The 26,534-nt window shown below is 54.0% G+C and overlaps 13 protein-coding genes across 13 annotated transcripts; 6 read left to right on the top strand and 7 right to left on the bottom strand.

Annotated features, from left to right (window-relative positions):
• Window positions 1-371: 371 nt before the first annotated feature.
• On the top strand, window positions 372-1,241 carry J4E88_005074 (uncharacterized protein; the record flags this gene model as incomplete). Its single annotated transcript, XM_049398715.1, has 2 exons — window positions 372-458; window positions 696-1,241. 2 exons carry the CDS (start codon window positions 372-374, stop codon window positions 1,239-1,241), a joined length of 633 nt encoding a protein of 210 aa, XP_049255395.1.
• Window positions 1,242-2,043: 802 nt separating this feature from the next.
• On the bottom strand, window positions 2,044-2,442 carry J4E88_005073 (uncharacterized protein; the record flags this gene model as incomplete). Its single annotated transcript, XM_049398714.1, has 1 exon — window positions 2,044-2,442. The coding sequence occupies one exon, from the start codon at window positions 2,440-2,442 to the stop codon at window positions 2,044-2,046; it is 399 nt and encodes a 132-aa protein (XP_049255394.1).
• Window positions 2,443-3,056: 614 nt separating this feature from the next.
• On the top strand, window positions 3,057-4,238 carry J4E88_005072 (uncharacterized protein; the record flags this gene model as incomplete). Its single annotated transcript, XM_049398713.1, has 1 exon — window positions 3,057-4,238. The coding sequence occupies one exon, from the start codon at window positions 3,057-3,059 to the stop codon at window positions 4,236-4,238; it is 1,182 nt and encodes a 393-aa protein (XP_049255393.1).
• A 359-nt stretch (window positions 4,239-4,597) lies between these two features.
• Window positions 4,598-6,748, bottom strand: J4E88_005071 (uncharacterized protein; the record flags this gene model as incomplete). Its single annotated transcript, XM_049398712.1, has 1 exon — window positions 4,598-6,748. The coding sequence occupies one exon, from the start codon at window positions 6,746-6,748 to the stop codon at window positions 4,598-4,600; it is 2,151 nt and encodes a 716-aa protein (XP_049255392.1).
• Window positions 6,749-7,153: 405 nt separating this feature from the next.
• Window positions 7,154-8,641, top strand: J4E88_005070 (uncharacterized protein; the record flags this gene model as incomplete). Its single annotated transcript, XM_049398711.1, has 1 exon — window positions 7,154-8,641. One exon carries the CDS (start codon window positions 7,154-7,156, stop codon window positions 8,639-8,641), a length of 1,488 nt encoding a protein of 495 aa, XP_049255391.1.
• Window positions 8,642-8,675: 34 nt separating this feature from the next.
• On the bottom strand, window positions 8,676-9,874 carry J4E88_005069 (uncharacterized protein; the record flags this gene model as incomplete). The annotated part of the gene is made up of 4 exons (XM_049398710.1): window positions 8,676-8,909; window positions 8,969-9,088; window positions 9,151-9,599; window positions 9,664-9,874. The coding sequence occupies 4 exons, from the start codon at window positions 9,872-9,874 to the stop codon at window positions 8,676-8,678; spliced, it is 1,014 nt and encodes a 337-aa protein (XP_049255390.1).
• Window positions 9,875-10,116: 242 nt separating this feature from the next.
• J4E88_005068 (uncharacterized protein) lies at window positions 10,117-11,852 on the top strand (the record flags this gene model as incomplete). The annotated part of the gene is made up of 4 exons (XM_049398709.1): window positions 10,117-10,502; window positions 10,560-10,830; window positions 10,897-10,971; window positions 11,025-11,852. The coding sequence occupies 4 exons, from the start codon at window positions 10,117-10,119 to the stop codon at window positions 11,850-11,852; spliced, it is 1,560 nt and encodes a 519-aa protein (XP_049255389.1).
• A 147-nt stretch (window positions 11,853-11,999) lies between these two features.
• J4E88_005067 (uncharacterized protein) lies at window positions 12,000-12,887 on the bottom strand (the record flags this gene model as incomplete). Its single annotated transcript, XM_049398708.1, has 2 exons — window positions 12,000-12,440; window positions 12,516-12,887. 2 exons carry the CDS (start codon window positions 12,885-12,887, stop codon window positions 12,000-12,002), a joined length of 813 nt encoding a protein of 270 aa, XP_049255388.1.
• Window positions 12,888-13,561: 674 nt separating this feature from the next.
• On the bottom strand, window positions 13,562-16,489 carry J4E88_005066 (uncharacterized protein; the record flags this gene model as incomplete). Its single annotated transcript, XM_049398707.1, has 3 exons — window positions 13,562-13,603; window positions 13,670-15,908; window positions 15,957-16,489. The coding sequence occupies 3 exons, from the start codon at window positions 16,487-16,489 to the stop codon at window positions 13,562-13,564; spliced, it is 2,814 nt and encodes a 937-aa protein (XP_049255387.1).
• Window positions 16,490-17,470: 981 nt separating this feature from the next.
• On the top strand, window positions 17,471-18,365 carry RSR1 (Ras- protein rsr1; the record flags this gene model as incomplete). The annotated part of the gene is made up of 6 exons (XM_049398706.1): window positions 17,471-17,510; window positions 17,569-17,595; window positions 17,653-17,732; window positions 17,783-17,834; window positions 17,888-17,897; window positions 17,948-18,365. 6 exons carry the CDS (start codon window positions 17,471-17,473, stop codon window positions 18,363-18,365), a joined length of 627 nt encoding a protein of 208 aa, XP_049255386.1.
• A 906-nt stretch (window positions 18,366-19,271) lies between these two features.
• On the top strand, window positions 19,272-19,739 carry J4E88_005064 (uncharacterized protein; the record flags this gene model as incomplete). The annotated part of the gene is made up of 2 exons (XM_049398705.1): window positions 19,272-19,277; window positions 19,326-19,739. The coding sequence occupies 2 exons, from the start codon at window positions 19,272-19,274 to the stop codon at window positions 19,737-19,739; spliced, it is 420 nt and encodes a 139-aa protein (XP_049255385.1).
• Window positions 19,740-20,993: 1,254 nt separating this feature from the next.
• Window positions 20,994-21,542, bottom strand: J4E88_005063 (uncharacterized protein; the record flags this gene model as incomplete). The annotated part of the gene is made up of 1 exon (XM_049398704.1): window positions 20,994-21,542. The coding sequence occupies one exon, from the start codon at window positions 21,540-21,542 to the stop codon at window positions 20,994-20,996; it is 549 nt and encodes a 182-aa protein (XP_049255384.1).
• A 1,152-nt stretch (window positions 21,543-22,694) lies between these two features.
• J4E88_005062 (uncharacterized protein) lies at window positions 22,695-23,820 on the bottom strand (the record flags this gene model as incomplete). Its single annotated transcript, XM_049398703.1, has 3 exons — window positions 22,695-23,289; window positions 23,354-23,700; window positions 23,815-23,820. The coding sequence occupies 3 exons, from the start codon at window positions 23,818-23,820 to the stop codon at window positions 22,695-22,697; spliced, it is 948 nt and encodes a 315-aa protein (XP_049255383.1).
• Between the last annotated feature and the right edge of the window lie 2,714 nt (window positions 23,821-26,534).

Below are 26,534 nucleotides of genomic sequence, written 5' to 3'. Positions count from 1 at the left end.
ATTTGAGTTGTGTTTTGGTACTATGGCTGAGCCTTTTAGTTCGCTTCACTTGCTCGCATCCCGACACCATACCCGAGTCTCGGATTAACCGCCGTTGCCGACGCTGGGAGTGGGTATCTCCACCGTCACTAACACCATGGGAGGTCTAGTCGGATAACGTGTTCCTTAGTCTATGGCTAGCTTCATGGTCGGTCCTATTTCTCGAACCATCACATGACGGGGTTCAGCTCAGTGTAGTAGTACCTCCGATGTCGTTCCTTGTCACTATACTGCCGGAACATTATTATTCTCCTACCGGCATCTAACCACTGCTTCTCCACCGATCACACGGCCAAACAACTATCTGATTCGAAAGCATCGTTGCTACAATCATGGCTCCCGGTGTACTGTGGGTTGCTTCACGCGTCGTGAATCCTGATAAGCTTTCTACTGAGAAGTTCTGCGATTGGTACGAGAATGTATGTACTTCGAGCCTTCTTCACGAGCAGTTTCCCACAAAACCACGAAGAAGCTGACAAGAAATGAAAGGAACACATCCAAGAAGTCATCAGCCTCGGCGGCGTACCGTCCGGTGTACGCTATCAAGCCATCCAACCCCAACCCTCACCATCTGTCTACAGCAACAAATTCCCATGGCTAGTAAGTCCTTCAACCCAGAACCCCAATACCACCATCTAACCCCAACCCCCCAACAGGTGACCTACGAATTCCCCGACATCGCCTACAGAGAAAGCGAAGACTTCCAGAACATAGCCGGCAAGAACCCTCCCAGTCAAGAACTTATCAACACAGTCTACAAGAACTCCGCCTTCGCCATCCGTTTCTACGAAGAAATCCAGGCAGTCAAAGGAACCACTTCATCTCCGACTAAATTCGTCATCTCAGCCGCTCTCCAGCCACCCAAAGACGCTTCTTCAGATGCAGACTTCGATAAGTGGTACCGCGAGGAACACCTTCCGGTTCTCTCACGCGCACCGGGCTTTGTGCGCTCGCGCCGGTTTAAACTAGCTGCTGCATCTACGCTTGAGGATTTCCAGTTTGGAGATGCGATGGAGACGGCGCCGAGGTATTTGGCGTTGCATGAGTTTAGTGGGGAGGTGCTGCCGTGGAAGGAGTTGGAAGAGAGTGGGCAGACGGAGTGGGCGAAGAAGGTTATGGGTGGTTTGCTCAAGGAGGAGGTTGGGCTGTATGAGGTTAAGAGGGTTTATAGTGAGAAGGAGTGGGGGAGTGTTGGGAAATAGAGAGCAATCAGTTATTTGTTGACGTTTTGTGAACTGTTCTCATTGAAGTTGAAAGTGTCGTCTATGGATGGCTAGTAGGCTTTGGTTGCAACGATCTTCCTTAGATGACTGTCTGGGCACGTCTGCTTGTGAAAGTAGGATGGTATCATTAACTAGCTATCTTCCTATTGGCTGATGGGTCAATGTGATCTGATATCGCTAACCCTGATCAGAGCGGTCCTTCGAGATCGCTCCATAGCCTCTCAAACACATCTGCTGCCCCGTGTACGTCCTGGACAAGGAAGCGGAGGATTGATATTGTCTGTCCCATCACTTCATGGTGCAGTGCAACCTCCTCGCTGTAATTGTAGATGCAATGATGTTGTTGCTTGCCCTCGTACGGATTAAAGGTGTCGGCGAACGCCCAAATGCTGGATAGCATGGTGCTCTTCTGGCCGTGCTCTTTGGTGTGACTAAGTGCGTCCTGCTTGCAAAAGAAGATGGTCGAACATGCTGGCATACAACCTGGGAAAATACTGAACACCCTGGAGCCTACGTTGACAGGAGATCATCTAATTTGCATGTTTTCATCTAGGTGGGTTCCAGAGTGCTTGGTTCTTCCCTTGTATGAAGTGTGTGAATTCCAGAGGTGTGGATGTCGAATGACGAGTTTCGACAACTTTGGTTGCAAGGAACCCTTGAGATGGCGAACGGTCCAGAAAGTATATTCCCGAGCACTCATCAATTTTTCACGCGTCTATTGCGTGCTCTGGAGCAGTGCCTAATCTTAGGTCTTGCCCATCGCAACAGACGCTAGCCTCGCTCACCACTCCAGGCTCAAGCTGTCAGCCCAGCTGCCTTTCTTCTCAACCTTGTACGCACTCTCGACGTTTCCGTTCCCCAAATCTGCCCCGTAGAAATGCGCAAAGCATCCCCTTCCAACCTCCTCCCACTTGAGCTCACCCTTCTTATCCGCATGAACCTGCCCGTCGCCATCGGTGCCCGCGACCAGCACGTCGTACTTGATCTTCAGCAGCCACAGCTCCGAGACGTCGCTGAAGAACTTGTCGGCAGTGCCAGGTACTTGCTCCGACGTTGATAGGTGGATGTAGCCGTCATTGCGGTCGAGGTCTGAGAGCGGAAGACGCGCGGGGAGGGGGGATGGCGGGGCAGCAGGGAGGATCTTGTAGAGGTAGGTTGGAAGGGGCGAGGGAGCCGGCATTGTGGCGCGTAGTACGGATTGCGATGACTGGAAGGATCCCGGTATTCAATGTGCGGTGAGAAGAGCTCGTGACAGCGTGTGAGAAAAGATGGTAGTTCGGGCACAAACTAGGGAGCGTCACAAGTCGCGAGAAATGCACGTTATGCTCATGATTGGCCGACGCGAGATTACGTGAGACAGGCCATCATCCACCCCAACCACGGAACCAACATGCCTCTCGAGCGCCACAAAAGTCAGCCTGGACGAGATTCATAGGCAACCATGTCGCGTCCGTCTTCGCACCGTGCCTCGACCCATCCGCAACATAACAGTAGGGTTTTCCTGCGCGCCCCGTGGTGCGGTACATTTACGTCATCTTTCGGGCTTCGCACAACCGCACGAGCTTTGGGTGCCAGAGGGCCACCGCAGAACACGTTGGCGACCAAAAACACCTACTCGTGAGACCCAGACACACGATTGGACGCGCGTGACAAGACCATCCTGTTTTCCACTCAATTCAAGATTCGCTACCACTCATATGCACCCACGATAGTCGCCAGGCTGGGTGTGCGCGCGGCTGGGTAGGATGCTCCGACCAGCAACGACAGTTTTAAACGCCCACGAGCCCGACCAACATGGTTTCCATACGACTCACCCAGGATGAAATGCACCACCTTTTGGAAGAGCAGGGAAATGGCCAGACGCGTTGCTGTGTACAAGCGACAAATGCGACACCAGCTGGGTCGCATGTGACTTTTGGTTATCTGAACAAAGGAGCTGCAAATGTCATATTCAAGATCAGACCCGAGACCAGCACTGTCGCGACACGTTTCCAGTTTGTCGACATACTTTCCAAAGACAAAAAAACTGGCGTAGCAACATCAGTACCCCATCGAAGCCTGATGGGAAGAGTCCTCCGCGTACCCAGAGGCGGCCAGAAACATCTTTCGTCCCTAGAAATCCTGCACGGCTTCGAGCATGCCATCCGGCCACTCTTCCTCTCAGGTCCGCGGAACAAACCCCAACAGCCCGCTCGCGATCTCACAAAGCACCTCATGGACCACGAAGGCGTATTGCTCCTGCCAGACGTCATGAGCCACCTCTACACACGCGTCGAAAAGCACACCTTCGCAACCCCACAGTCGCGACGAAAGTGCTGGGGCATCCTCCTCCCAGACATGTCGCCTACACCCGGTACATCCATTACCCTCGAAGTAAAACCGAAATGGCTCGCGCAATCCCCCAACGCACCCGCTGGAGCAATCCGCTGCCGCACCTGCGCCATGCACGTTTCAGTACCCAAGAAACGGGATAACTATATCTGTCCCCTGCAGTTACTGCATGGAAACTCCTCGTCCCTACTACCATGGTCCCAAGCAACAGTTTCCCAGCAATTCGACAGCAATACTGGTAAAGAAGTCCGACCATCCCCCGTCGTCATCGCCGCGCTTGTAAAAGCCCTCGTGGACTACCTTACCATCGGCGACGGCCTCGCCCTCCTACAACACCTCCTCAATCTGCAGAGTTCGCTTGATCCGCGTGGTGTGCTTTGCAGACCTAAAATCAACGCGGAGGCGTTTGATCATAACCTTAGGCTAGCCATGACGCTGAGGGACTGTTCTATGTTCATCAAGGTTGCGTATGACAAGGCTGGTGTTACGGGGATAGAATCGAAATTAGGGGATTTGGATTTCAAGTCCGCGGAGAAGATTGTGGATTGGATGGATAAGGAGAGGGGGTTATTGCTGGATGGGTCGTATACGAAGAATGTGAAGGAGGGGCCGGTGTGTTGGCTTCAGAGGGGTTTGGGCGTTTGAGTATGTTTTATTAATGGTAGGAAAACCTTTTCTTTCGGTTTGTGTGATTATAGTATGGTTATGAGGGGATATAATGTATGGACACTATAGAAGGAAGGTTTTCAAGGGAACGCAAAAGACGGATGGGTTTCGATATAACAAGCACATTTAATCCAGATGTTTACATTGTCGCTAAAGAGAGAAGGAGGGTATCTATGTAACGCCAATGCCCATGAGATCCTATCGTAAATGGCGGGGACTCCAAACCTGTCCCTCGCCAGAAGAAGAAGAATAAAAGCGCTATAATGGCGTAACGAGAACACACCGACAGTGTTTGTTCATTCAATCATCAATCGTTCATGCAATACACCATCCAAAACTTACGCGCCCTCGGGGGTAAAGCAATGCACACGAACGGTACCGTCTTCACTCCCGCTAACAACTCTCTCGTCACTCAGGCCCACACAAGTAATAGGGCCCGTGTGACCCGTAAGCGTCCTCTCGTGTTTCCCCGTCCGGGGATCCCAGATCTTAATCGTCTTGTCCTCAGCTCCACTAACGAGTCTAAGTGAATCGGCGGCAAGCGACCAGATGCCCTCGACATGGCCGAAGAAGCGGTGGACACAGCGACCAGAAGGTACGTGCCAGAGACGAATGGTACCGTCGAGAGAGCCGGTGAGCATGTATGAGGGCGGAGACGGACGGGAGGGGTCGTCGGGGAAGAAACTTGGTTCTTCGGGGTGACTGTGGTGGTGAGAAGAAGAAGACGAGGTATGGGCGAGAGGCGGGGCGGTATCCGAGGCTAGGGAAGCGGTATCGGATGTATCGTTGTTTGCGTTTGCGACAAAGTCGTCTTCGTCGATTTCAAAGGCTTGCGGGAGGGGCAGCACTTGTTGGACTTGGCCGACGTGGCCTTCGTACGTCTTGATGCAGCGGTGGGTGTCGAGATCCCATAGCTTGACGGTCATGTCGTCGGAAGCGGAGAAGAGGGTGCGCGAGGGGAGGTCAATCTTGACGGCGTTGACCCAGTCTGTGTGGCCTATTAGGGTGGTGCGCTTCATGTGGCTGAAGTCGTGCACCATGATGGTGTTATCTGAAGATCCGGATGCGAGGAGTTTGTCTGCCATGTGGAGGCCGATTACACCATCACTGTGGCCGTTCATGGATTTGACAAGTTGGCCTGTCCGCCAGTTCCAGATCTTGATCGTATTGTCCAAGCTTCCAGTGATCAACTTGCTGTCTTCGAACTGCAGGCATCGGATGCCTTGGGTGTGGCCTGTGAGGGTGCGGATTTCTTGACCCGTTTTGATGTCCCAGACTTTGATCGTGGCATCGTAGGAGCCGGTGATGAGGACTTGATCGTCGAATTGCAGGCACATGACGCCGTTGGTGTGGCCCTTGAATATGCGTGTCGAATAACGTCCGTACTTCCAATTGCTCCCAACCTTGTAGCGATCCTTGTAGACATCCTTCCATGGTCGCTTCTTAGGATGATCAAAGTATGATGTGACTTGGTCTTGACCTGCTTGGAGGCTGGTGCATGGTCGTTTGTTCGAAACTTCTGGGGAAGAATCGTCGTCTGGTACAGAGCGCTTGGTGCTGGCAGCGGGGTCGGGGCCCTGGGACAATCGATGAGCGAGCGTGTCGGGCGAGGTCTCGGGCTGTGGGGTGATGTTTGGCGACCACTCGTTGAGGCCGCGCCCCGATGCGCGCAATTGTATCCGTCGCTTCTCATGGCGCAAGCGACGTTGGTCGAGCAGCGGGAGTCCCCAGCCGCATTTTGTGCACTTCCTGTCAATATGCTGCTCGCACATCTTGTGCCAGACGACGTCGTCGTCGGCCAGTTGTCTCCACCGCCGATTGACCTGTGAGGCCTTGCAGAGTGAGGTGGTGTCGAGATAACAGAGGATCTTGAAGCCCAACTCGGTGGGCAGTGCGCCGAGAAAGTCGATCTTAATGAGGTTCCGGACGGAGGAGGATATGAAGGAGAGTTGAGGAAAGCAGCACTGGGCGAGAATGCCCTGCAGCATGAGGTTGCGATGGCGGGAGGGAGCCGCCGAAAAGAGCGACCAGACGTTGGCAATGCTCTGCTGGTCGGCCTGGGACTCTCTGCCGAGTTGTTCTTGCAGTTGTTCCATGGAAGGCTCGTCTGCTTGCCGTCGACAGAGTAGGTCGGGACGGTGTCGATAGCAGAACTTGGTGTTGGCAGTGCGTGGACGCTCGTCCTGGCCTGGGCTGTTGGCGCCGAGGGGGTTATATTGTTGGGGAATGTGCTGGGCGAGGTATGGCGTGATCATCTTCTCCATTTTCTTCGACTTGTTCGCCTGGGCCTCTTCGGCCTCGTCTGTGGTTGCGTGCTGGTGTCGTGTTCGCTCCGACATGCCTTCGTGGTCGTGGCCATGCATCAGGGCAGCGTGCGGGTCAGTCGAGGTGGCGGCGGTGAAGTCGTCAGGCGACGAGTCTCGGGGGCGCCATGAAAGACGTCTGGGTCGGGGAGGAGCGGTGGTGGCGTGGGTGGTTTGCGACGCCATGTTCAATTCATGGGCTGCGGCAAGATGCGAGGACTGTCGAGATTCCGGGGCGATATCGCGTGCGAAGCCCAGGTCGCTGGTCCAACAGGCGGCAGGCAGTGCGGATGTAACGGCGACTCGATGGCACGTTGCGCATAAATATGCTAGCGAGCGACAGAGTTTGGGCGCACGAAGAGGTGGAATGGCGCAATGGCAGGCTTGGATAGCATCTTCAGCACGCAATGCCGCCAATGTCTCCGCAGCCCTGTGGACCCTGGCACGCTTGCACCCCATCCATGCAGCCGCTCGGACCACCTCTAGTCGCGCATGCCATCATTCACCATCACGAGCCTCGCATCGCGAACTACCACTCGACCGGCACCGCTGCCACTATGCTCAACACCCGCTGCCGTGGCCGCCAACACGATGGCCTCTCCACCCTCACCTGCCTCTCCCACCAGCAGCGCTGCATCTAGGGCGTCGCTGGACCAGGACCACGCCCAGTCGCTCACGCTCGAGCATCTCGTCAAGCACTTTGTCGCCGCCAAACGCTCCCTCAACACCCAGACGGTCCTATGGCGCGCCACCGACATTGTCAACACCGCACGTGACCTGCTCGAAGAGAACGCTGTCGTTTCCGCCAAGAACACGTCCATCCGCAACCTCGTCGAGCAGCAGGTGGATGCCCTGGAAGCTGTCCGCCGCGGCGTAGACGTGGTCGAGTCGGAAGTCCAGGCCGAGTTCAAGCAGCTGCTCCACGACGTCGACGCCTCCTTTGCCGGTGTCAACTCCACCCTCGCCGTCCTGCGCGACACGCCCATTGAAGGCGCCCTACAGCCTCCGGGTACTCCACAGAAGCACCTCTACGACTTCATCGACAGCGCCACCGTCTCCAACCTGCAGTCCACACTGCGCGCCTGCATAGACCGCTATAACGATGCCCATGCCACGCTCGACGAGAGCTCCCATGTCTTCGACACTTGTCTGGACAACCTCTACTCCTCCATCGAGAACGTGCCCATGACACCCGTGTCCACGTCCACCCCGAGCCCTATACCCAGCCTATACCATAATCTTGAGGGCCACGCAAAAGAGGCTGCCCAGGCATTCCAGTCGCTTGTTCAGCACTATGACCTGTGCATAACAGCCTTGCGCCATACGGAAGGAGGTTCCGCTGCTGCCACCCAAGCAACGGGGGATGCGCCAGTCCACTCTGAGGATAACGGTGCCGCGCCTCCCGAGCCCATGAGCGAAGAAGAGCGCCGCGACATGCTCAACGTCTTGCAAAAGGACGCGCAAGAGGTGGAAGACGTCGTGACCGAGATCCAGGAACGGGGCTCTGAGATGACCTTCCTTCTGGGCCAGATCGAGAACCACATCCGCCACGTCCGCAGCGAGTCGTCAGCCCTGTCCAAGATACTCGAGATGATGTCGCAAATCACTGGCCAAGTCAAAGAGCACATTGTGACCTCACGCTCCTTCTATGCCTCATGGCTGGAAGACACACGGCCTAGCCTGCTCAGCGGCATCGACGAGTGGGAGAGCCAGCGCGACTTCTTCGAACGTTTCGACCTTGCCTACGCCGAGCTCCTCGTTGAGGTGTCGTCACGACGGAGGCGGCACGAAAAGGCCAAACGCAAGGCCGAGGAAGCGCAAAAGGAGCTAGATAGGATACGCCTCGAGGATGAACGTGCAAGAGAGCAGTTTACCGTGGCTCAGGGTGATTTTCTGCCCTTGGATATCTGGCCGGGTCTGAGGGATCCGCCGCGACAGTACGAGGTCAGAGTTGTACCCGCTAGTGTAGAGGGTGAGCAAGACGAGAATGACCAGGAAATATACGGTGGCCAGAGTATACCTCAACTAGGGAGGACCGTTGTTGAAAGGGCGCTCACGCGAGTTAAGCGACGAATGTAATTGATTGGTATCATATATACTGGCTATATAGCCCTCACGTCGGCTTTCGTCCGTGAGTAAAGTAGAAGCGGATATACATATGCACATCCTTCCTCCTGATATCCGCGACCACCTTGGCAATCATGACACGGCACTCGGACTCACTCCAGCCCATGACCTTGCCCAAAAGACCGAGAGTGTAAGGCTCGATGCCCATGGACATGTGTTCGCGCTGATAGCGGCCGATCTCCTTCATTTTCGCGTCTTTGGCCCAAGGGCCGATAGGGATCTACAGGCACCGCATTAGCCTCGTAAACGGCATAGTGTAGGGGAAGAGGGTAGGCGTACCTTGATGAGCTTCTCGTGAACATCGATGAACCCTGCATCCGTCATCCGCTGCTTCAGGCTATCCCCGGCCGTGATGTCCCTTCCCCACGTTTTAGCGGCAGCGTGGCACAACTCCTGCCACTAGAGGTAGAGGTACAAAGTCAGTATATGTCTCACATGCACTTCGTACAGTCAAAACCTACCTTGAGCATGTCGGTTGCCAGCTCCATGGTCCCATCGTCACACTCACACAACGCAAGCGGCTCCTGGAATTCCACCCAACCGCCGGGCTTGGTATGCGTGTATGTCTGTCGCACCAGCTTGTCCCAGTCGGAGATGCTGCCAGACATGGTTCGGCAGTGGATAAAGTCAAAGGCTTCGTCGGGGCTGTAGACCCATTCCGACTCGGCATCGTCAATGTAGAACTTGACGTTGGGCGGCACCCATGTTGGCTGGATGGGACTGAGATCAGTACCTATGACCTGTGCTCCTGGGTGCTCGTCGGCGAAGTCTATGGCCCAGATGCCGGTGCCGGTGCCGATGTCGAGCACGCGCTGGGGCGCAGGCGGGATGGGTGCATCGTAGAGCTTGCCGCCTAGGATGAGCAGGAAGATGTGGTGGAGGAGATCGAGGCGGTCTTGCTCTTGCTCATCTGCAGAGGTGGAGGTACAAAGTCAGCATTGGTCTCACATGCACTTCGTACACTCAGGACTGACCATTCGGTAAAATGTATGAACCGGACCGGTAGCCGTGGTATCGCCGCCCATTGGAGTATTCATAGTTGAGGATAGTTGATGCGATGGACGTGGATGCCGTGGACTCGCCGCCGAATGCCGAATCGCTATCGCTGTTGTTGGCCGTGTCGACGTCGAGATGCAGGACGGATTGCAGGTTGCCCTCGGCTGTTGGATCCTGCGGGGCTGACATGCTGTGTTCCAGTTCTTTTCCAAGAGCGTTTGCACTCGCGGGGTCAGGCCTCGCCTTATATCTTCCACCTCTCTACTTTCGTCGGCCATGCCGTAGGATCCAGGATGCCGGGTCAAACGCACCCCATTCCATAATCAGTCTGCAAACACCACATGCCTTAGCGACATGTAGGAGCGCATTCTGCTCTCTAAAGAGCGCTTCGCCGCCTGATCGGTCTCTTGCCTCTCTGACATCCAGCCGTCATGTCTCTTCCCGCTCTGTGTCTGCTGGCGTACTTTGTGTACCTCCTCGCACGTGTCTTTTACCGCCTATATTGCCATACACTATCCCGCTTTCCTGGCCCCAGGATCGCGGCAGCCACAAGCTGGTACGAGGGCTACTACGAGATTGTCCACAAGGGACAGTACTCGAGGCAAATCTCCAAGCTCCACGATGTCTATGGCCCTATTGTAAGAGTGACGCCTGATGAACTGCACATACGAGACCCGTACTTTTACGACCAAGTCTACGCCAAGAACGTCCACCTCGACAAGGAGGGTTGGGACAAGAGGTTTGGGTGTGCAGGCGGCCTGCTGCCGACCGTCAACGCGGAGCAGCACAAGCGACGCCGTGCTGCGTTGGCTCCCATGTAGGTGCTTCAACATGTAGTGCAGAGCACCTCGGCACGATTAACGCCTGTTGTCAGGTTCTCACGCCGCTCAATCCTCGACTTCATACACATCATCCACCGCCATGTCGACACCCTCTCCGTGCGCATGCAAGAGTTTGAGGCTGATGCAGAGCCGCTTAACTTATCCCATGCCTTCCCCGCCCTGACAGGCGACATCATCATGGACTACTTCTTCGGCTTCAACTACAACCAGCTCAAGCATCCTGAGTTCGAGTCATTCCATGATGCATTTATTCGGGTTGGCGGTGTGGGTCACATCGCCACGCAGTTTCCCATGATACTTCCCGTGGGTTATATTTAGATCATTCAAGATGTGCACCAGTCACACGTGGAACTGACATGGTTTTTGCAGATTCTCGATTGTATCCCTGACCGTATCAGCGGCTGGCTGCAGCCAGCAGTGAAGCCAGTGCTCAAGTTCAAGCAGGTATGCGGCACAGCATTGCATCTATACCGTGTTGAGTCTAACATGCGAGTCAGGATAACCGGAATCACATTGCGCGCACCCTTAAGGGCGAAGACATCAAATCCAACGATGCGAAGAAGACCATCTTCCAAGAAATTGTCGGCTCTAAGCTACCTGACTCTGACAAAACACAGAAGCGTCTCGAGGATGAAGCGCAAATCATCATCGGGGGCGGCGTAGAGACAACCGCCTTCTCCCTCTCCACAGCCGCGTTCCACATCATCAGCACCCCACGCATCTACGAGCGCCTCCACAAAGAGCTCGTAGAAGCTTTTCCCAACAGAGACGACTTAGATTTGGCCCCACTGGAGAAGATGCCGTATTTCAAAGCCATCATCATGGAAACCGCGCGCATGTCATACGGCTTGAGTGCCCGAAATCCCAGGACACACAAGACGCCTTTGCAGTACAAGGAGTGGGTTATTCCCGCATACTTGCATAGTAAGTCATTACCCTACTCAATGATCCATCTCCCCATCGCATCCAAACTAACCCCACACCCACAGTCCATGACCATCCCCGAAGTCTCCCACGACGAAACTCTGTTCCCTTCTTCCCGCACCTTCATCCCGGAGCGCTGGCTCAACGATCCCAAGACCGCCGATGGCATTCCACTGGAGCGCTTCATGGTTTCTTTTGGTCGCGGTACGCGCAATTGTCTTGGTATCAATCTGGCATATGTGGAGCTGTACCTCACGCTGGGCATGCTGTTCAGGAATTACAAGTTTGAGCTTCATGAGAGTGATGTAAGCGATGTGGAGTTGGGCCATGATTTCTTCATTCCGGTTGCGAAGCTGGATAGTAAGGGTTTGAGGGTTTTGGTTAGGAGCACGGAGGATTGAGTTTTCTTACTTGCGACCAGTGGAGTTAATCATGTGGACTCACTCTGACGGACCATTTTGATAGGTCATCTTGAGGACATCATTCCAATACAAGATATCCAAGTGATGTAGCCCCCAGGCTCATACATCCAATCACCCAACCAAAACTCACGTCAGCATGCCCCCACCATCCGTCCTAACCATCGTCCCATCAACATTATAATCCCTCAACAACCCCAAAAACGTCTCCGCCACATCCTCCGGCCTGCCCACCCTCCCCGTCGCCATCCTACCCTCCATGCCCCGCATAATCTCCTGCTTCTTCTCCTCGCCATGATGATCCCACATCTCCGTGTCCACCGCGCCGGGGCTCACGCCATTAACGCGAATAGGCTTCATATCGAGAGCCAGATTGCGCACCATGGAGTGCAGTCCACCAGCATACGCGCCAATAACGCTCCAGTTGGGAATTGGCTTTTCGGACACAGCGCCTGTGGTGATGGTGTAGGAGGATTTGTAGCTTTGGACGAGGTAGCGCGGGAGGTGTTTTGCGAGGAGGAGGGGCGCGAAGAAACGGATTTGGCCAGCTGCAAGGATGTTTTGCATCGTCTGGAGATGCTGTTAGTCATGCCGTGTACACCGATACGGAGATGTAAGAAGCGGTTCAAAAAGAAATCAACACACCATATCCCCCAACTTAATATCCGCCAACTTATCCCCCGCAGTAAAAACAACATGATCCAACTTGCTCTCCGGCATGCTCTCCACCGTCTTCTCCAACAGCGTCTTCAGCTCTTGTTCCAGCGTCTCTGGCTTGCCTAGGTCGACGGCAAGACCCCTGATGCGCGGGTTTTTGGTATCGGCGGCAGAGGGATACGCGGTTTTGAGTTTGGATACGGCGGCATCGATGCGAGATGGGTTGGAGGAGCTGATGGTTACTAGAGCGCCGTTTTCGAGACAGGCTTCTGCGACGCTGTAGCCGAGGCCGGATGTACCGCCGATCACGAGGATGCGCGAGTTGGTCAGTTTGTTGGTGTAGCGTTTTTGGTCGGTCATGGTTTGGGCGGTTTGGTGTGTGTGTATTGGTAGATGGGGAGAGTGTAGGTAGTATGCGGGTTGTTTAGCTGTTGGTCGCACGATCGGTCTTTGCTGTGATAAGTATTGAGGTAGTACAAGCCGATGAAGATAGAGAGCTGTGTGTTACACTGTTCCCCACATTAGCAGCACGGTTAGTGGTATATATACGCAGATCTCCACAGCAATCCACAACGGCACTTGCATCATTGTGCCTGACGTCTAGTCGCCGTTGTTATCTCCGTGATGAACAAATCGTCTTGCTAGCTTCTAAGCTTATAGCGTGATTTCTCCACCCGTTTTACCTCTGCTCGACGTCATTGGAGAAAGGTACAAACGTGCCCGTCAATTTCTTGCATGGAGATGAACGGAGATAAGGTCATATGTATATGCGGGTACAGCCGTCATGCATTACATCATCACAATTGAGTGTCAAAAAATGAGCATTGACTTGATTGTTCATTTCAACGTGCGCTTTATGAGGTATCGTGACCTCGATCAAGAGGGCTCAGTAAGCCGTGCTGATCGTGGGAGCTGTTATGCTGGCGCAGCTCTGCAGCGTGAGCACTAAGCGTGCGTGCAGGTTTATCAAGTCTCTCCGAGACCTGGATAAGTTCGTCGCTGCTTCTCTTACGAAGCTATCGTTCGATAGCCGATCATAGTGTCGTCCACATGGTGTTGATCTGCTTCCGCTTGACCTGGAGTGCTGATTAGTACATCATGCAACACAAGAATGTACAAAAGTATAGAGAGGGTAGTCTTACCAAAGGCGCAACGAACAAGACCCCGACAAACAGTCCAACAACGGTCAGAAGCATAGAAATCTTGTTGAAGCCCTTGCCCAGGATATCGAACGAGAAACTGGGTGCAACTCGTGTTCCGAAGATGTCCAACCCATAGGCAAAGACCAGACTAGTACTCTCGATTCCGCTCTCACTTGTGATGATATCTTCGATACCCAAGACTTCGTACTTGTGGGTAAGGTGCCACTTCGGGTCGAAGTTGATGAGGGGTGTGTACTTGACCAGACCTTCAGACGCTTCCTGCGCAGTAGGCTCACGACCGACGGGTCGGCGAGGATCAATCACCATGCGTGGAATGCCAACTATAGCGTTGAGTGCGGGTAAAGTGACGAGAAGCTCACGACTGGTGATGCCCTGTCTGGTCTGTGTGACACTCATGTGTGTAATCTCTGCTGGTACTTGGTAGCTCTGCGATAGTACATAAGGCTTCGCAGCGTCGCCGTTCGAACCCGAGGGTTTCACGGTAGAAGAGTTAGACGAAGCACCTAATGGACCCCTGTCGTCGGGAAGCGGGGATTCGTAAAGGTCAGAGACGACGAGCTGGTAGCCGCGAGAAGAAGCGCCAGATGCAGCATCGATAGTCAGCGCATACGCGAACCAGTTCTCTGAGATTGTGGCTGGAATGGGTCGTGTGGTATCGACATCGTTGTGTGACATAGTATGTAGTATTTGTCCAGATGCAGAATCAAGCAAATAGACGGACGCGGATCGCGCAGATTCCACCACTGTTGTGACTAGGACGAGGTTTGGGTTCAGGTACTTGTACAGTACCCTCCTGTCGCCTAGTACTTTACCAATAGAGGCAACAGGGTCCTTGATCGGGCGAGCGACATAGCTGGCAATCTTCTCCTCGACAGGTGGCGTAAAGCTCCATACTGGTTCGGAACCAGGCTGGCTTTCCAGGTATCCTTTCAATGTGCCGTCAACCAAGGTAAACGAAATAAGGCTTTGCCCCTCAGCAACTAGCGAAGGCTCAAGCTTGATTTGGTCGGAAGTGATGAGGCCACCAGTTGTCGAATTGATAAACATTGACCCCTGGAAGCTAGCGTCTTTTATTTCAACATAGCCGCTGTGAGCCTTGAGAGTCGGGTGTTGGAAGCTTGTGTCGGGCGCGAACTGGCCAAGGTCCACGTTCCACATAACTTTGCCTCGTGAACCAACATCGAGGGCAGCAAGGCGACCCGCTTTAGTGGCGACGACAACAAGCTTGTGGAAACCAAAAGTGTCTTGTTGGATATCGTCGACTGTTGTTTCCTTTGTCTTGCCGAGCACACTACTCAAGAGGCGCTGGGGAATGCTCTGTGCCCACGCCGGGAAGTATTGCAGATCCTGGAGGTGCCTCTGCACACGGTGGATGTAAGCGGAGACAGGGTTGCGATGGCTTTCGTCGGCAAGTGCTTGTGCTAGGGCTTCCTGTTCAGGCAGACCGGCCCAGACTGCGGAGACTGCGCCGGACAAGAATTCGGGCCGGGTCCAAGCGACTTCATCGTTCCGCAGAAGTGCCCACTGTCCGTTGGAGTACAGAACAGCCGACCTCACAGCGCTGGCGGCTCCTGACTTCACAACAACTTCAGATTGGCCATGCACAGGGAAGGCGCCCGCAAGTGCCGGAGAGCCTTTGACAGTCCAGCGACCCAAGACACCGTGCGAGACGGAAGAGAAAACTGTCACCTCGTCTTCAGTAACCCTGGTGAAGTAGACGTTGGCATCAGATGTGCCTGTGGTGAAAGTTCCCTTTGTCCTCAGCTCCGGGAGGCTGTAGGCTTTGGAAACGGTTTGCTTGTTGAGGTCGACGTGGTAAACTTCAGCAGAATGGCCGATGGCAGTCTGGTACTCGACGAGGAAGTGGGCGAGCGAATTGATGTGGTTGGGAGCATGGAGAAGGATGTTCTCGATGACTTCGTCCCCTGGCGTGTTGAAGGTCGACACAGCCTTGGTTCCGATTATGTTGACTTTCAGCACCTTGTTCGCCTTGTCGGTCCAAGCCAATAGTGGGGCAGCCGTGTTGGCTCCGGCGAAGAGGATACGGTCGCGCGAGGAGATCTCAGTGTCCGAGTTGAGGGTGTACTGGTCGAGCTTCTTTCCTGTGATGGGATTGAGAGACGTGACTCGGAGCTTGGAGCCTCCGAGCATGGGCGTGTGGAGGGCGATGTAGTAGATGGTTGTCGGCGAGGTCGAGACCTGGAAAGGCGTGTCTCCGCTGTGGACTGTCAGTGTTTGTCATATTGCCATTGGTTGGTATAGCCACCTCGCGTCCTCGTACGTCCACTTGACGCGCCCAGTCTTGCCGTCAAGCCTCTTGACACTGTTGCTGCTATCGGTAGCCAGGACAATGGCGTCTTTGGCCGCGCTGATGGTCATGCCATCTTCCTGCTCCAGTATCTCCAGATCCTCGACTGCAGCCCCGCCGAGGCTGGTGTCCCACACGAGACGGCCGTCGGACGCGCTCCACGACGTGACGCGGTCTCCGACGGCGCTGATTACCGTGTCCTGCTCGTTGCCTGAACGCAAATGTCCGCGGTGGCCGGGCTGCGAGGCCAGGTGCTGCCGCCAGACGAGGGCGCCATCCTTGGGGTTGATGGCGCCGATGGTCTGGTTCTGGGATATCGAGTACAGGAGCGATGCCTTGGAGCCCGCATAGGGCTTCTGGAAGAAGGTGGCCTCTGGGGCAGGAAGGCCTAGCAGGGCATAGTGGAAATCAATGTGGAAGGCATCGTCCTCGAAGATGGCCGCAGCCGGCGCGAGACATGCTGCGATGGCGACAGCAGCACTAAAACGCATGGTCGGGTGGAATTGGAGCTTGTCGTCGGCGTCGTCGTCGTTCGGCTCCCATGCGCCCTGTGTCGGCTTCCCTCACACGTCTGCAGTGCCAGGGCGCACGTGCCCGGCCTGCTCCAGATCACGGGACCCTTATTGGGTGCCCTGCTCCTTATAACCCCAACTGCCAGCCCAGGCTCTTCACGACTCAGTTCAGGCGGCGTCGGGGAAGCGGGAAGCTCTCCATGGGCGATTATTACGTCGACAGGATGCTTGCTCGACAGCCTTGCGAACCCTTCTTGTGCACGACTCGACCAGAGGGCCACGCTATCATAGATTGGAGCTTGTCCCGGCGCCCTGGCTTTGTTTCGCGACTGGCCGCGACGACCTCGTCTCCCTCTCTCTCGCAGCATCTCGGCGCTTTGTTTTTTGGCATAATTACGGGCTGTACGGGCTGCACCCCAGAGCCGAACACCTGGCATATCTCCTGCTAAGCCCTACCAAGTCTACTGCATGCATGTGCCTTTCTTCGCTACCTCTTTGTCGCTGCTTGCTCCCTGATTATCGCGACGCCGTTCCCTTCTCCCACCTCGACCTTCACGTGACGGAAAAATCTTCCCCAGCCCCCAACCTCGGCGCGTCAAACAGGTGCGTTACACAAACTTGCCCCGCGCATGCATGCAGTCGCTTTGCCTCTGTGGCTCGTCGCCTGCTGCATTCGAGGCTGCTTTTGTCTGATTGGACGTGGCTTGGTTTGGAAATCGATGCGCTGACGAGTGTGGTTGGCCCAGAGCGCAGTACGACGCGCACCGCCGATTCAGCCCTCTGGTACAGACCGACGCAGTGTCCAGGCAGCACGACGAGTCGACTTCCTTAGCCTTTACTAGACGGCGGCGGCTTTGAGCCGCTCATCCCTCTGTGGCACCCACCGCCACAGGAGGCGAGGAGCACTTCTCGTCAATAACCTCCTGGCCTCGCTGCAAGCTGCCCACGCAAATCTGAAGCATGTCGCAACGGGAGTACCACATAGTCGTCCTAGGTTCTGGTAAGCTAGTTAGACACCGTCAGCAACTAGGTCACAACTGACGAGAGTGGCGCCTTAGGTGGAGTCGGGAAGAGCTGCCTAACAGGTAAGGTTACCGCCTCGAGTACTCGCCAACACCACAGCAGCGCTGACTTGTCCACAGCGCAATTCGTGCAGAATGTATGGATAGAGAGTTACGATCCTACCATTGAAGATTCATACCGAAAGGTGCTTGATGTTGACGTGAGTGTGCTTCGACCCTCCTGCACTACCCTGTTGCTGACCCGCTGAAGGGCCGTCATGTCATTCTGGAGATCCTGGACACTGCAGGCACCGAACAGTTCAGTGAGTATTTACAGCCGCCTATGCACACGCGACCCATGACTAACCATAAGTAGCTGCTATGAGGTAATACACCATTCGAGTCCCATGCCAGCTCACGACTTACACCCCCATAGGGAACTGTATATGAAAACCGGTCAAGGGTTCCTTCTCGTCTTCAGCATAACATCGGCATCGTCGTTCTGGGAACTGGCAGAGCTTCGGGAGCAAATACGACGAATAAAGGAAGATAGCAACGTTCCCATGGTCCTCATCGGCAACAAGTCAGATCTAGAAGAAGACCGAGCAGTGCCACGCCCACGCGCCTTTGCAATTTCCCGTGAGTGGAACATACCGTACTTTGAAACCAGTGCTCGGAGAAGAGCCAATGTGGATGAAGCCTTTGTCGACCTCTGCAGGCAAATCATCCGCAAAGATCAACAGGAACGGCAGCGCATGGCCCCACCCGATTCACCGAGACCTGGCCCAAGGTCGCGGACGCATACTGGAAGGCCTAAGCGCCGGGGACACCGACCGCATTGTACCATCCTTTAAGTTACGATACCCAACGACGGACGACTGCACGAGTGGCAGTGGGCTTGCTGGTACAGGCGCTGTCACAATTCCCTTCGCATCGCTCGTTCCAAGTTTCTCGGTTTAGACTTTTGGTACCATAGAGGTATTAGATCATCCGCTCACAGCGGCAATTAATCCCCTTTTTCATACGGTTGAATCCATGACGCTTGTGTGCCCGTATCTGCGATCGTCTTTGCATGTTTGCTGGTGGGTGTTGGATGTCTCGTACGCAGACGTAGCATGTGTCCACAACATGTAGTCAAGCAAGGCACGGGAAGAAGATCTGTCCTTACAGCTACCCCCACTTGGCGGATCTGCCAGGTCACTGGATCCGGGTGGAGACATCTCGATGAGGACTACGTATGACGTGTTGGCTGTCAGTACATGGCAACATGTCTGCTTCCAGGCCACAGTATGCAGCACCGCCAGCGGAGTAGACTCCTCGGGAACAAGCACCTTCCGGAACCGACCCCCTCGGATCTCAGCTGGCCCTGCATTCGTGCGGCTGCCGCCTATCCTCGGGCTGAAACAGGAGCGCGTGACAGCTTAAGTGTGGCTTCTTTGCGGCAAGCGTTTGCGTGCTTTGTTGGGCTGCTGTCTTGAAGCAAGCCGCGGTACACGATCTGACGTCACCGGCGGGGCAATAGAGGGGCATCATTCAGGCACGCAGCGAATGCCAGATGATTGTCCATTCGCCCATGACGCGATTTGCATGATAATCCACGATCGACAGCGGAATTTTCAAAAAGTGCCACTCTCTTGCGTGGGTTTGTGCATTGCATGTGATGGTTCGTGGCTGCGGGTACCCCATCGCGCTTGCGTGGTCTGGCCCTCCTTCCATGGGCCCTCCTGTGTGACGTCACTTACCACCGGAAACAGTGACGTATGTTTGTTTGCACTCTGTTGGAGCCTAGCGCTCAGCCCTCAGCCCCTCACTAGCCTCCCTCACCTACCCCTCTTGCTCTACATAAATACCCTCACCCGTCTCCCCTTTGCTTCCTCCATCACACAACAAGCCTTCATCACCTCATCTACACTACCACTTCTTCCAAACCAAACCCCTCAAACCCCAAACACTTCAAAATGTCTGCTCCCAACGCCAACACTCCCAACGAGGGCATCGTCGGCCAGGCCGTCAACTCTGTCAAGAACGCCGCCAACTACGTCGCCGAGACCGTCCAGGGCCAGTCCGCTGAGGCCAACAAGGAGGCCAACAAGCAGCAGGCTAAGGGCAACGTCCCTGGCCAGGACTCCATCACCGACCGTGCCTCCGGTGCCCTGAACGCTGCTTCCGACAAGATGAACCAGGAGAAGCACGAGGGCGCCGCTGAGGCCAACAAGCGCTCCATCTAAGTACTCAGTACTTGAGCACCGGTTCGACATTTCACTTCGGTATGTGGTCTACATCTGTCCTTCCTTGACACCTTTCTAACTATCACAAGGTTCAGAACGATACCACTATGGTTTGAGCGATGAGCACTGCGACTCTCGCCCGGTTCACGATAGCACCATGATTATGGATATGAGATACCAATAAAACCTTTAACTTTACAACCTCTTTGCCATGCCAATGTGTGATGATGATACAGGGAGACACCTTTGTGGACTTCTGCACCCAGCTGAAGCTCCAGTCCCTCGCCCCTCATCGCTGCTGCTGGGCTTCACGTACCTTTCGGCGATGTCTTTCCAAGAATGATTATCGCACTCTGACTTCGATCATGTTTATTCACCGCTCAGTCATTGGCCACACGATCACACGGTCGCCCTGTGACACATCATCGTTCCTTAGTCCATGAGGTGTGCTCGTGTGAAACCAGGAACTTGAAAAGGTCCTCAACACATATACAATGTATCTCATTTCGACCATCTCGCATTTCAAGCTGTCAAGCATATAAATAGTCCTACACTGCCATATCTGGGCGATCATGAGTCAAAGCATGGATACATAGCGTGGTAGAGTCATTTCATGAGATTGTTCAATGATATTACCAGTGACACTGCTAACAAAACAAACGCATTACTCAAGACAACGCTTCGCGAAAAACAAAGGGTATCGAATGATCAGGGAAATGAGAAAGCCAAGTATGAAAAGAGCTCGCAGAGACCTCGTCTGTGTCATCTCCAACAACTCTTTCCTCATTACTCGTGGACGCTGTGGAACATGCAGTGGTGGTGGGGTTCGTGTGATACGTGGGCGGGGGCGTGGGTGTAGATACATTTGGTAGTGGCGCAGAAATACAACGCTGGTTTCGAGAGAGATGGTGCTGGTGTTTGCAACAGGCAGTGCAAGGAATCGTGGGAAGAGGAAGAAAACTTCTGGAGCAATCCGTTGGAGGATGTGTTGACCGTACGAGCGACGGAGGACGGGTTTCATCGGATATAGCTAGACTGGGAGACTTGGTCGTACCGTCCACGCTGGAACAAGCTCTTGATGTTGACGATTGTGGCCCCTAAGCAACCGTCTTGGGCGCATGAAGCCAGGACGCATCGTCGCCGTGTCCGTTGTCGAATTCAAAGCTGATCCGGAACCTCTGCGGAAAGCACATCTTGTCAGCACACCTCTCATTCCCAGTCCCTCACGTGAAGGGTTGGACAGGAGTAGGGGCTTTAGACGTGCATAGCGCCACGGCCAGTATGCGTAGTCCTTGCCTTGAAGTGTTTCCAGAACATGATACCGCCAATGACCGCAGAAATAAACCAAAGCAGCATGTTGGTCAAAAGCACCCACACCCCGTTCTTCATCCTGGTGATACCCTTGTTCCCCTCTGGGTTCTCACCGATGAACATCTTGCCGAAGATGCCAAACGCAACGAGATAGCACAAGAAGACCAGGGCATCAACAGCAAAGAAGAACCACGCCTTGATGAGCGGTAGCATGGCGAGGAGGGAGCAGAGCGCGCCGAGTGTGCCGCACACAACAGCCCACACCCATTTCGAGTCGACGTATTTCCCTTGCTTGCGCGCGTTGTCCAGGTCCACGGCGTAGAGTCCGATGACAGTGAGGCCCATGACGAATTGGAAGAAGCGCAGGACAAGGCGGAGGATGGTTGTTGGGGTGAGGGACGCGCCGAGGGAGGTTCCTAGGGTGGCTTTCTCGCCCCGGAGAGTGCTACGCGAGAGGAATTTGAAGCCCATAGCTGCTAGAACACTGAGCATCTTGCGTTAGTTGGGCTCGAGGACTGGGTCTATATGTGTGTATGGATTGGTGTGAGACAGGTAGACAATGTCTTACCTATTGTAGATGCGATGCGCGACTTTGTAGAGTTTGTTGATTCAAACGTCGTGCGCAGATGTCTCTCTTCGATCTTTGGTGTTTCGCAGAGGATCTCGGTCGTTGGAGTAGTCGCAATGGATAGAGCGGGGAAGAAGAAATAGTTGTGAACCGCAGTGATTAAACAAGTCGTCTCTCGTACTGTGACCGAAACAACACCGCTGCGCTGTAACTTGGGCGTGCTAAACCTCGTTGACACACAAGGTTTCTTTTGGACCCTGGGAACTTCAGGGTCTTGACAATGTCACCGTTCCCTCTTCCTTCCAAGCGCGATGACGTCGGGGGTTGATCCTGGAGTGGGATGTGGCTTCCAGGGATTAATTAAATTTGTGCACGCGCTCTTTCGGTGCGAATTGGGAAGGATCGGCAAAGAGAAGGTGTGACAGCAAGGCTATTTGGAAGATATGCGATAAAAGGGGTATAGACGCTACTGGAACGATAGATAGGCAAGACGCGATATAATGGAAGTACGAAGGGACTGTCCCGCGACTGTCAAAGCCGGCGGTGATGAGAATGAGACGTGGGAAGAACAAGAAGCAACGCTGGAGACGCATAATTCGCCTCTCCATCGCCGCTCTTTTAACTCAGACCGTGAAGTGCTTCGTGGCATCGAAAGCGTCAACCCATGTGTTGGCGCCTGACCACACGTCCAGCGCGTTGTGAACGTGTGGTTCTGGTGACCCTGTTTGAGGCGCCGACGCTGACGTAGTGGAGCTTGAGTAGCGTTGCCCCCAGAGCAGGGATGTTTCACAATGTGATTCGCTGGCAATACTCCAGCATCTGCATCATGAAACTTGCCGTGAAGTCCGAGGTAACTTTGCTGTCGCAGGAAATGGCGTGCGACGAGAAACATTGGAGTGTGTTATAGGTTGACAGTTTCAGCGCCTGGAAGATATGTATTTCAAGACGTCTCTGTGGTGGCACAAGTACGGTATCTGTATGGAGAGTAATATTGTTCCATTCGCGGGGTATTAATCACCCACGGTTTGTTCTACGCTCACGTACAGTTATCCAGCATACCAAAGACATAAAAACGTCTAAGGACTGGAGTACTTGTAGCCATATTGCTCCTTAGCAGCCTTGATCTGCTCCATGAGCTTGTTCTCCTTCTCCGCAAACTCCTTGTCATCCTTCAACTTCTGCAAGTACGTGTCGTTTCCAAAGCCGCTCTTGCTCGGGATGTCCAAGCCGCGCTGTACTGCAGGTCGTGCCTGTATGCGCTCCAACCACTTCTTCACGTTGGGGAATGAATCGAGATCAATGCCGGAGAAGCGCAGCATGTGGGCCCATCCAAAGCTGGCAATGTCTGCGATGCTGAACTTGTTGCCTACGAGATAGTCGGTGTTGGCGAGGTGCGAGTCGAGGATGCCGACGAGACGTTCGGTCTCGCCTGTGTAACGCTGCATGGCGTAGGGAATGCGCTCCTTGGCGAAGCGGTTGAAATGGTTGGCCTGGCCCTGCATAGGACCAAGGCCGCCGTGTTGCCATGCCATCCATTGTTCTGCGCGCGAGACGTCGAGAGGGTCGCTGAAGCTAAACTTGTGTTCGGGGTCGTAGTGGCGCGTGAGGTACGTGAGGATTGAGAGACCTTCTTGGACAGCGAAGCCGCCCTGGTCGTGGTCGACGATTACACTTTTTGTTCGCATTCAAGGTCAGCACGCGTCTCACGAGAAGTTCGTAGGGTAGCATTGCTTACGGGATGCGTCCATTGGGACCAAGCTTGGTGAACCAAGGCTCCTTTTGTGTGTTCTTTGAGATGTTGATGCTCTGCCATGTGTAGTCCTTTCCGTAGGCTTCCTTGAGCTCCTCCAGCAGAATGCTAGCCTTCCATCCATTGGGCGTGCCGAAGGTGAGCAGCTCGATGCCCTTGTCCGCCTTCAGTCCGGTGGGTTCGCCGTCAGCCATTTCGGGAAGTATGCGAAGTAGCGGTTGTGAGCTGTGGAAGTGCGATCGGAGAGGTTTGCGCGTTTGGACGGGGAGACGTGTGAATTGTCGGAGTTGTGAGGAGATGGAGGGTCGTAGTAATGACATGGAGAGGGGTAGCTTCAGCGCGATATGGAGGGGTTATATGCGGCCCAATGCATGTGGAGAGCTATTTCTTCGGACTTCCCAAGTGCCCTTGCTTAGGAATCATCCATGACGTCGTCCTCGTAATACTGACATTGCGCACGCGAACGCATTGACATGATTGGTAAGTGGTAAGATCTTCAAGTTCAACGGACGAGTATCAACGGGCGCAAAGCCCACGGGTCGCGTTCTGTGCTCAAGTTCGCGACGCGCTGTACCTGGTCAGCATGCTGAGGACTTGCGTGACTAAGCAGCTTCGTAAGATCCTAGGCCCAACCCGACATTGAACGTTCCGAACCGAGATGATTTAAACAAGGTGCTTTTAGCTTCCTGATTGCAAAACTGGCATATTGCACTTGAGAAAATCTGTGCGTTACGAAAAGTCCAAGAAAATTCTGCATGGGATCTACGCATGCATCGGTGGAATACTCATGAAACTGGTAATAGGCAATTCTTTAAGGCTTCTCTGTCGAGTTACAAACTACATCATAACTCGACGGGGAACCATTAAAGAATTGCCTATTATCAATTTCACGAGTATTCCACCGACACAGAAACGCATTAATGATCTAGATATCATGGTGTCTATATCGTGATATACAAGCCTTATCCAACTCTCCTACAATACATCCTCCTACCTGCTACCATAACATGCATGCATTAGCTAAACTGTCGAAAAACAAGATGTAGCCCCTCAACGGATGCTTAGTTGACCTTGTATTCACTTCCACCTCCACACCAGCACCGTCCCTCGCCCTCTTTCTCGACATGTATTACTACGTCCATACCTCGGTCCTTCAGGAACTGGTGCGAGCGCTCACGCACATCTTCTGGGTCTGCCATGCGGTTGGCAATAATGTGGATGACGCCGAGGATGCGACGTTGCTTGGGTGTATGGCTGTGATCGTGATCGTGGTCGTGGTGATCATGCGAGTGTGAATGCGCATGTCCGTGATCATGGCTGTGATCGTGAGAGTGTGCGTGGTCGTGAGAATGCGAGTGAGAGTGGCCGTCATCGTGTGAATGGGAGTGATCATGTTCGTGATGATCGTGCGGATGATCGTCATGCTTATGGCCGCCTCCACAATCATGGTCCTCTTTCGCGTGTGCTTCTGCGTGCGCAGCACCTTCGTCTTCGAGCCAAAACTTTGGTACCGCGTATCCGACAACGCCTCTCAATGTGCCCAGTTCGCCTAAGGTATTCCTAATGCTATACTCGAGGTCGTTGGGCATACTCAGCATGAGTCTTGCGCCACTCGACTTGACCAGCGGGATCGCTGACAAGAAGATTAGGATTGCAATGATGCAGGACGCTATCGGATCCCATCCAGACCAACCATAGTACTTTGTAAGAAGAGTAGATATGATGACTGCAACAGAGCCAAGTGCGTCGGCGAGAATATGCAGAAAGATTCCCTGCATATTTTCGTTGTCGTGGGAATGGCCATGTCCATGGTCATGTCCCTCATGTCCGTGATCATGATCGTGTCCATGGCCGTGGTGGGCATGGCCAAAGGCTACTAGGCCCACGATATTAACGATGAAACCGAGGATGCTGACAATCAGAAGCTCATTGAGACGCTGGAGTTCGTGACCTTCCCAAAGGCGCTCAAAGGCGTCGAAGATGATCTCTAGACTGACCAGCCTGGTTCTGATTAGTATAAACGCGGAGAAGTATACGTCATGACAACTTACAAAAGGAAGACGCCGTTTGCAAAGCCAGACAACGTATCGACCTTGCCATAGCCGTATGGGAAGCGGGCGTTGGGGCGCCACTTGCTCATCACTGCTGCTGCAAGTCCCACAGCGAGACCGGCGCAGTCGAAGAGCATGTGGATACTATCCGTGAGCAGCCCCAAGGATCCACTGACGAAGCCGTAGAAGAACTGAACCATCATGAAGGAAAGGTTAAGTCTGTTAAAGTTAGTTAAGCCGATTTGGACTGCAGAATATGCTGAGTAGAAAGAAGTGGACATACACGCCAAAGTACGCAATGCGTCGCGAATCCCGCTCGATCAGCACGCTATGCACAATCGAGCCTGGAGTCGCGCGCGCGATGAGGAATGCCGAGATCCTAGAATGATTTCCATGGAGATGATGATCGTGATTATGGCCGTGGTCATGACCATGCGAATGCTTGTGTCCTGCATGTCCATGCTCGTGCGAATGGGGTACAGAAGAACGAGTGTCGACAGCGACCGCTGCGATTAGCATAGCGCAAACCCAAGGGAACGCGATGTTGAAATGACTAAGAGCTTGGTGTTCCAAGAAGCTCAGGGCGAAGATGAGAATGCCGCTCAATCTCAATCCAACCTGCTTTGAACTCCGTAATGATGCGGGAAGTGACAGGAAAACGAGCGCCGTAGTGGATGCAACCGATAAAGTTGAGAAGCCCAGGGTGTGATGCGACAAAGAAGGCGTGGCAGAAGAAACAAGTGAATACAAAATAGTTGTGACAGTGAGTACAAGACCTGAAGCAATGGTGAGTAGCTGATGCTCGGTACTGTTCACTAATAGTGAAGAGGGCTTGGGCAGCGATGCGCGAGATGGCTTTTGAGTCATGTATGAGTCCTGACTCTTTGGTCCGGTCATCAATGACCAGCCTGCTGTGGGAAGAGGCGGAGGGACCAGGAGCAGCGATACTAGAAGGGCCAAATAGCCGACCAAGCTGCCTGTGACGTTGCCAGAGGTGAATATATCAGCCGACATGCTCATGAGAAGAGCCCCGCAGGTCACCTTCCTGGTCCTCAATGTTCGTCGAATATCGTCCCAAGGTGTGTGTTTCCCTGGTTTCTGGTCCAGGGCACCGA

Source organism: Alternaria novae-zelandiae (assembly GCF_023758075.1).
Source record: "Alternaria novae-zelandiae strain BMP 2774 chromosome Unknown scaffold_9, whole genome shotgun sequence".
Taxonomy (NCBI): Eukaryota; Fungi; Ascomycota; class Dothideomycetes; order Pleosporales; family Pleosporaceae; genus Alternaria; species Alternaria novae-zelandiae.
Note: the sequence above shows the minus strand (reverse complement) of the source record. Positions and strands in the feature narration are given on the sequence as shown.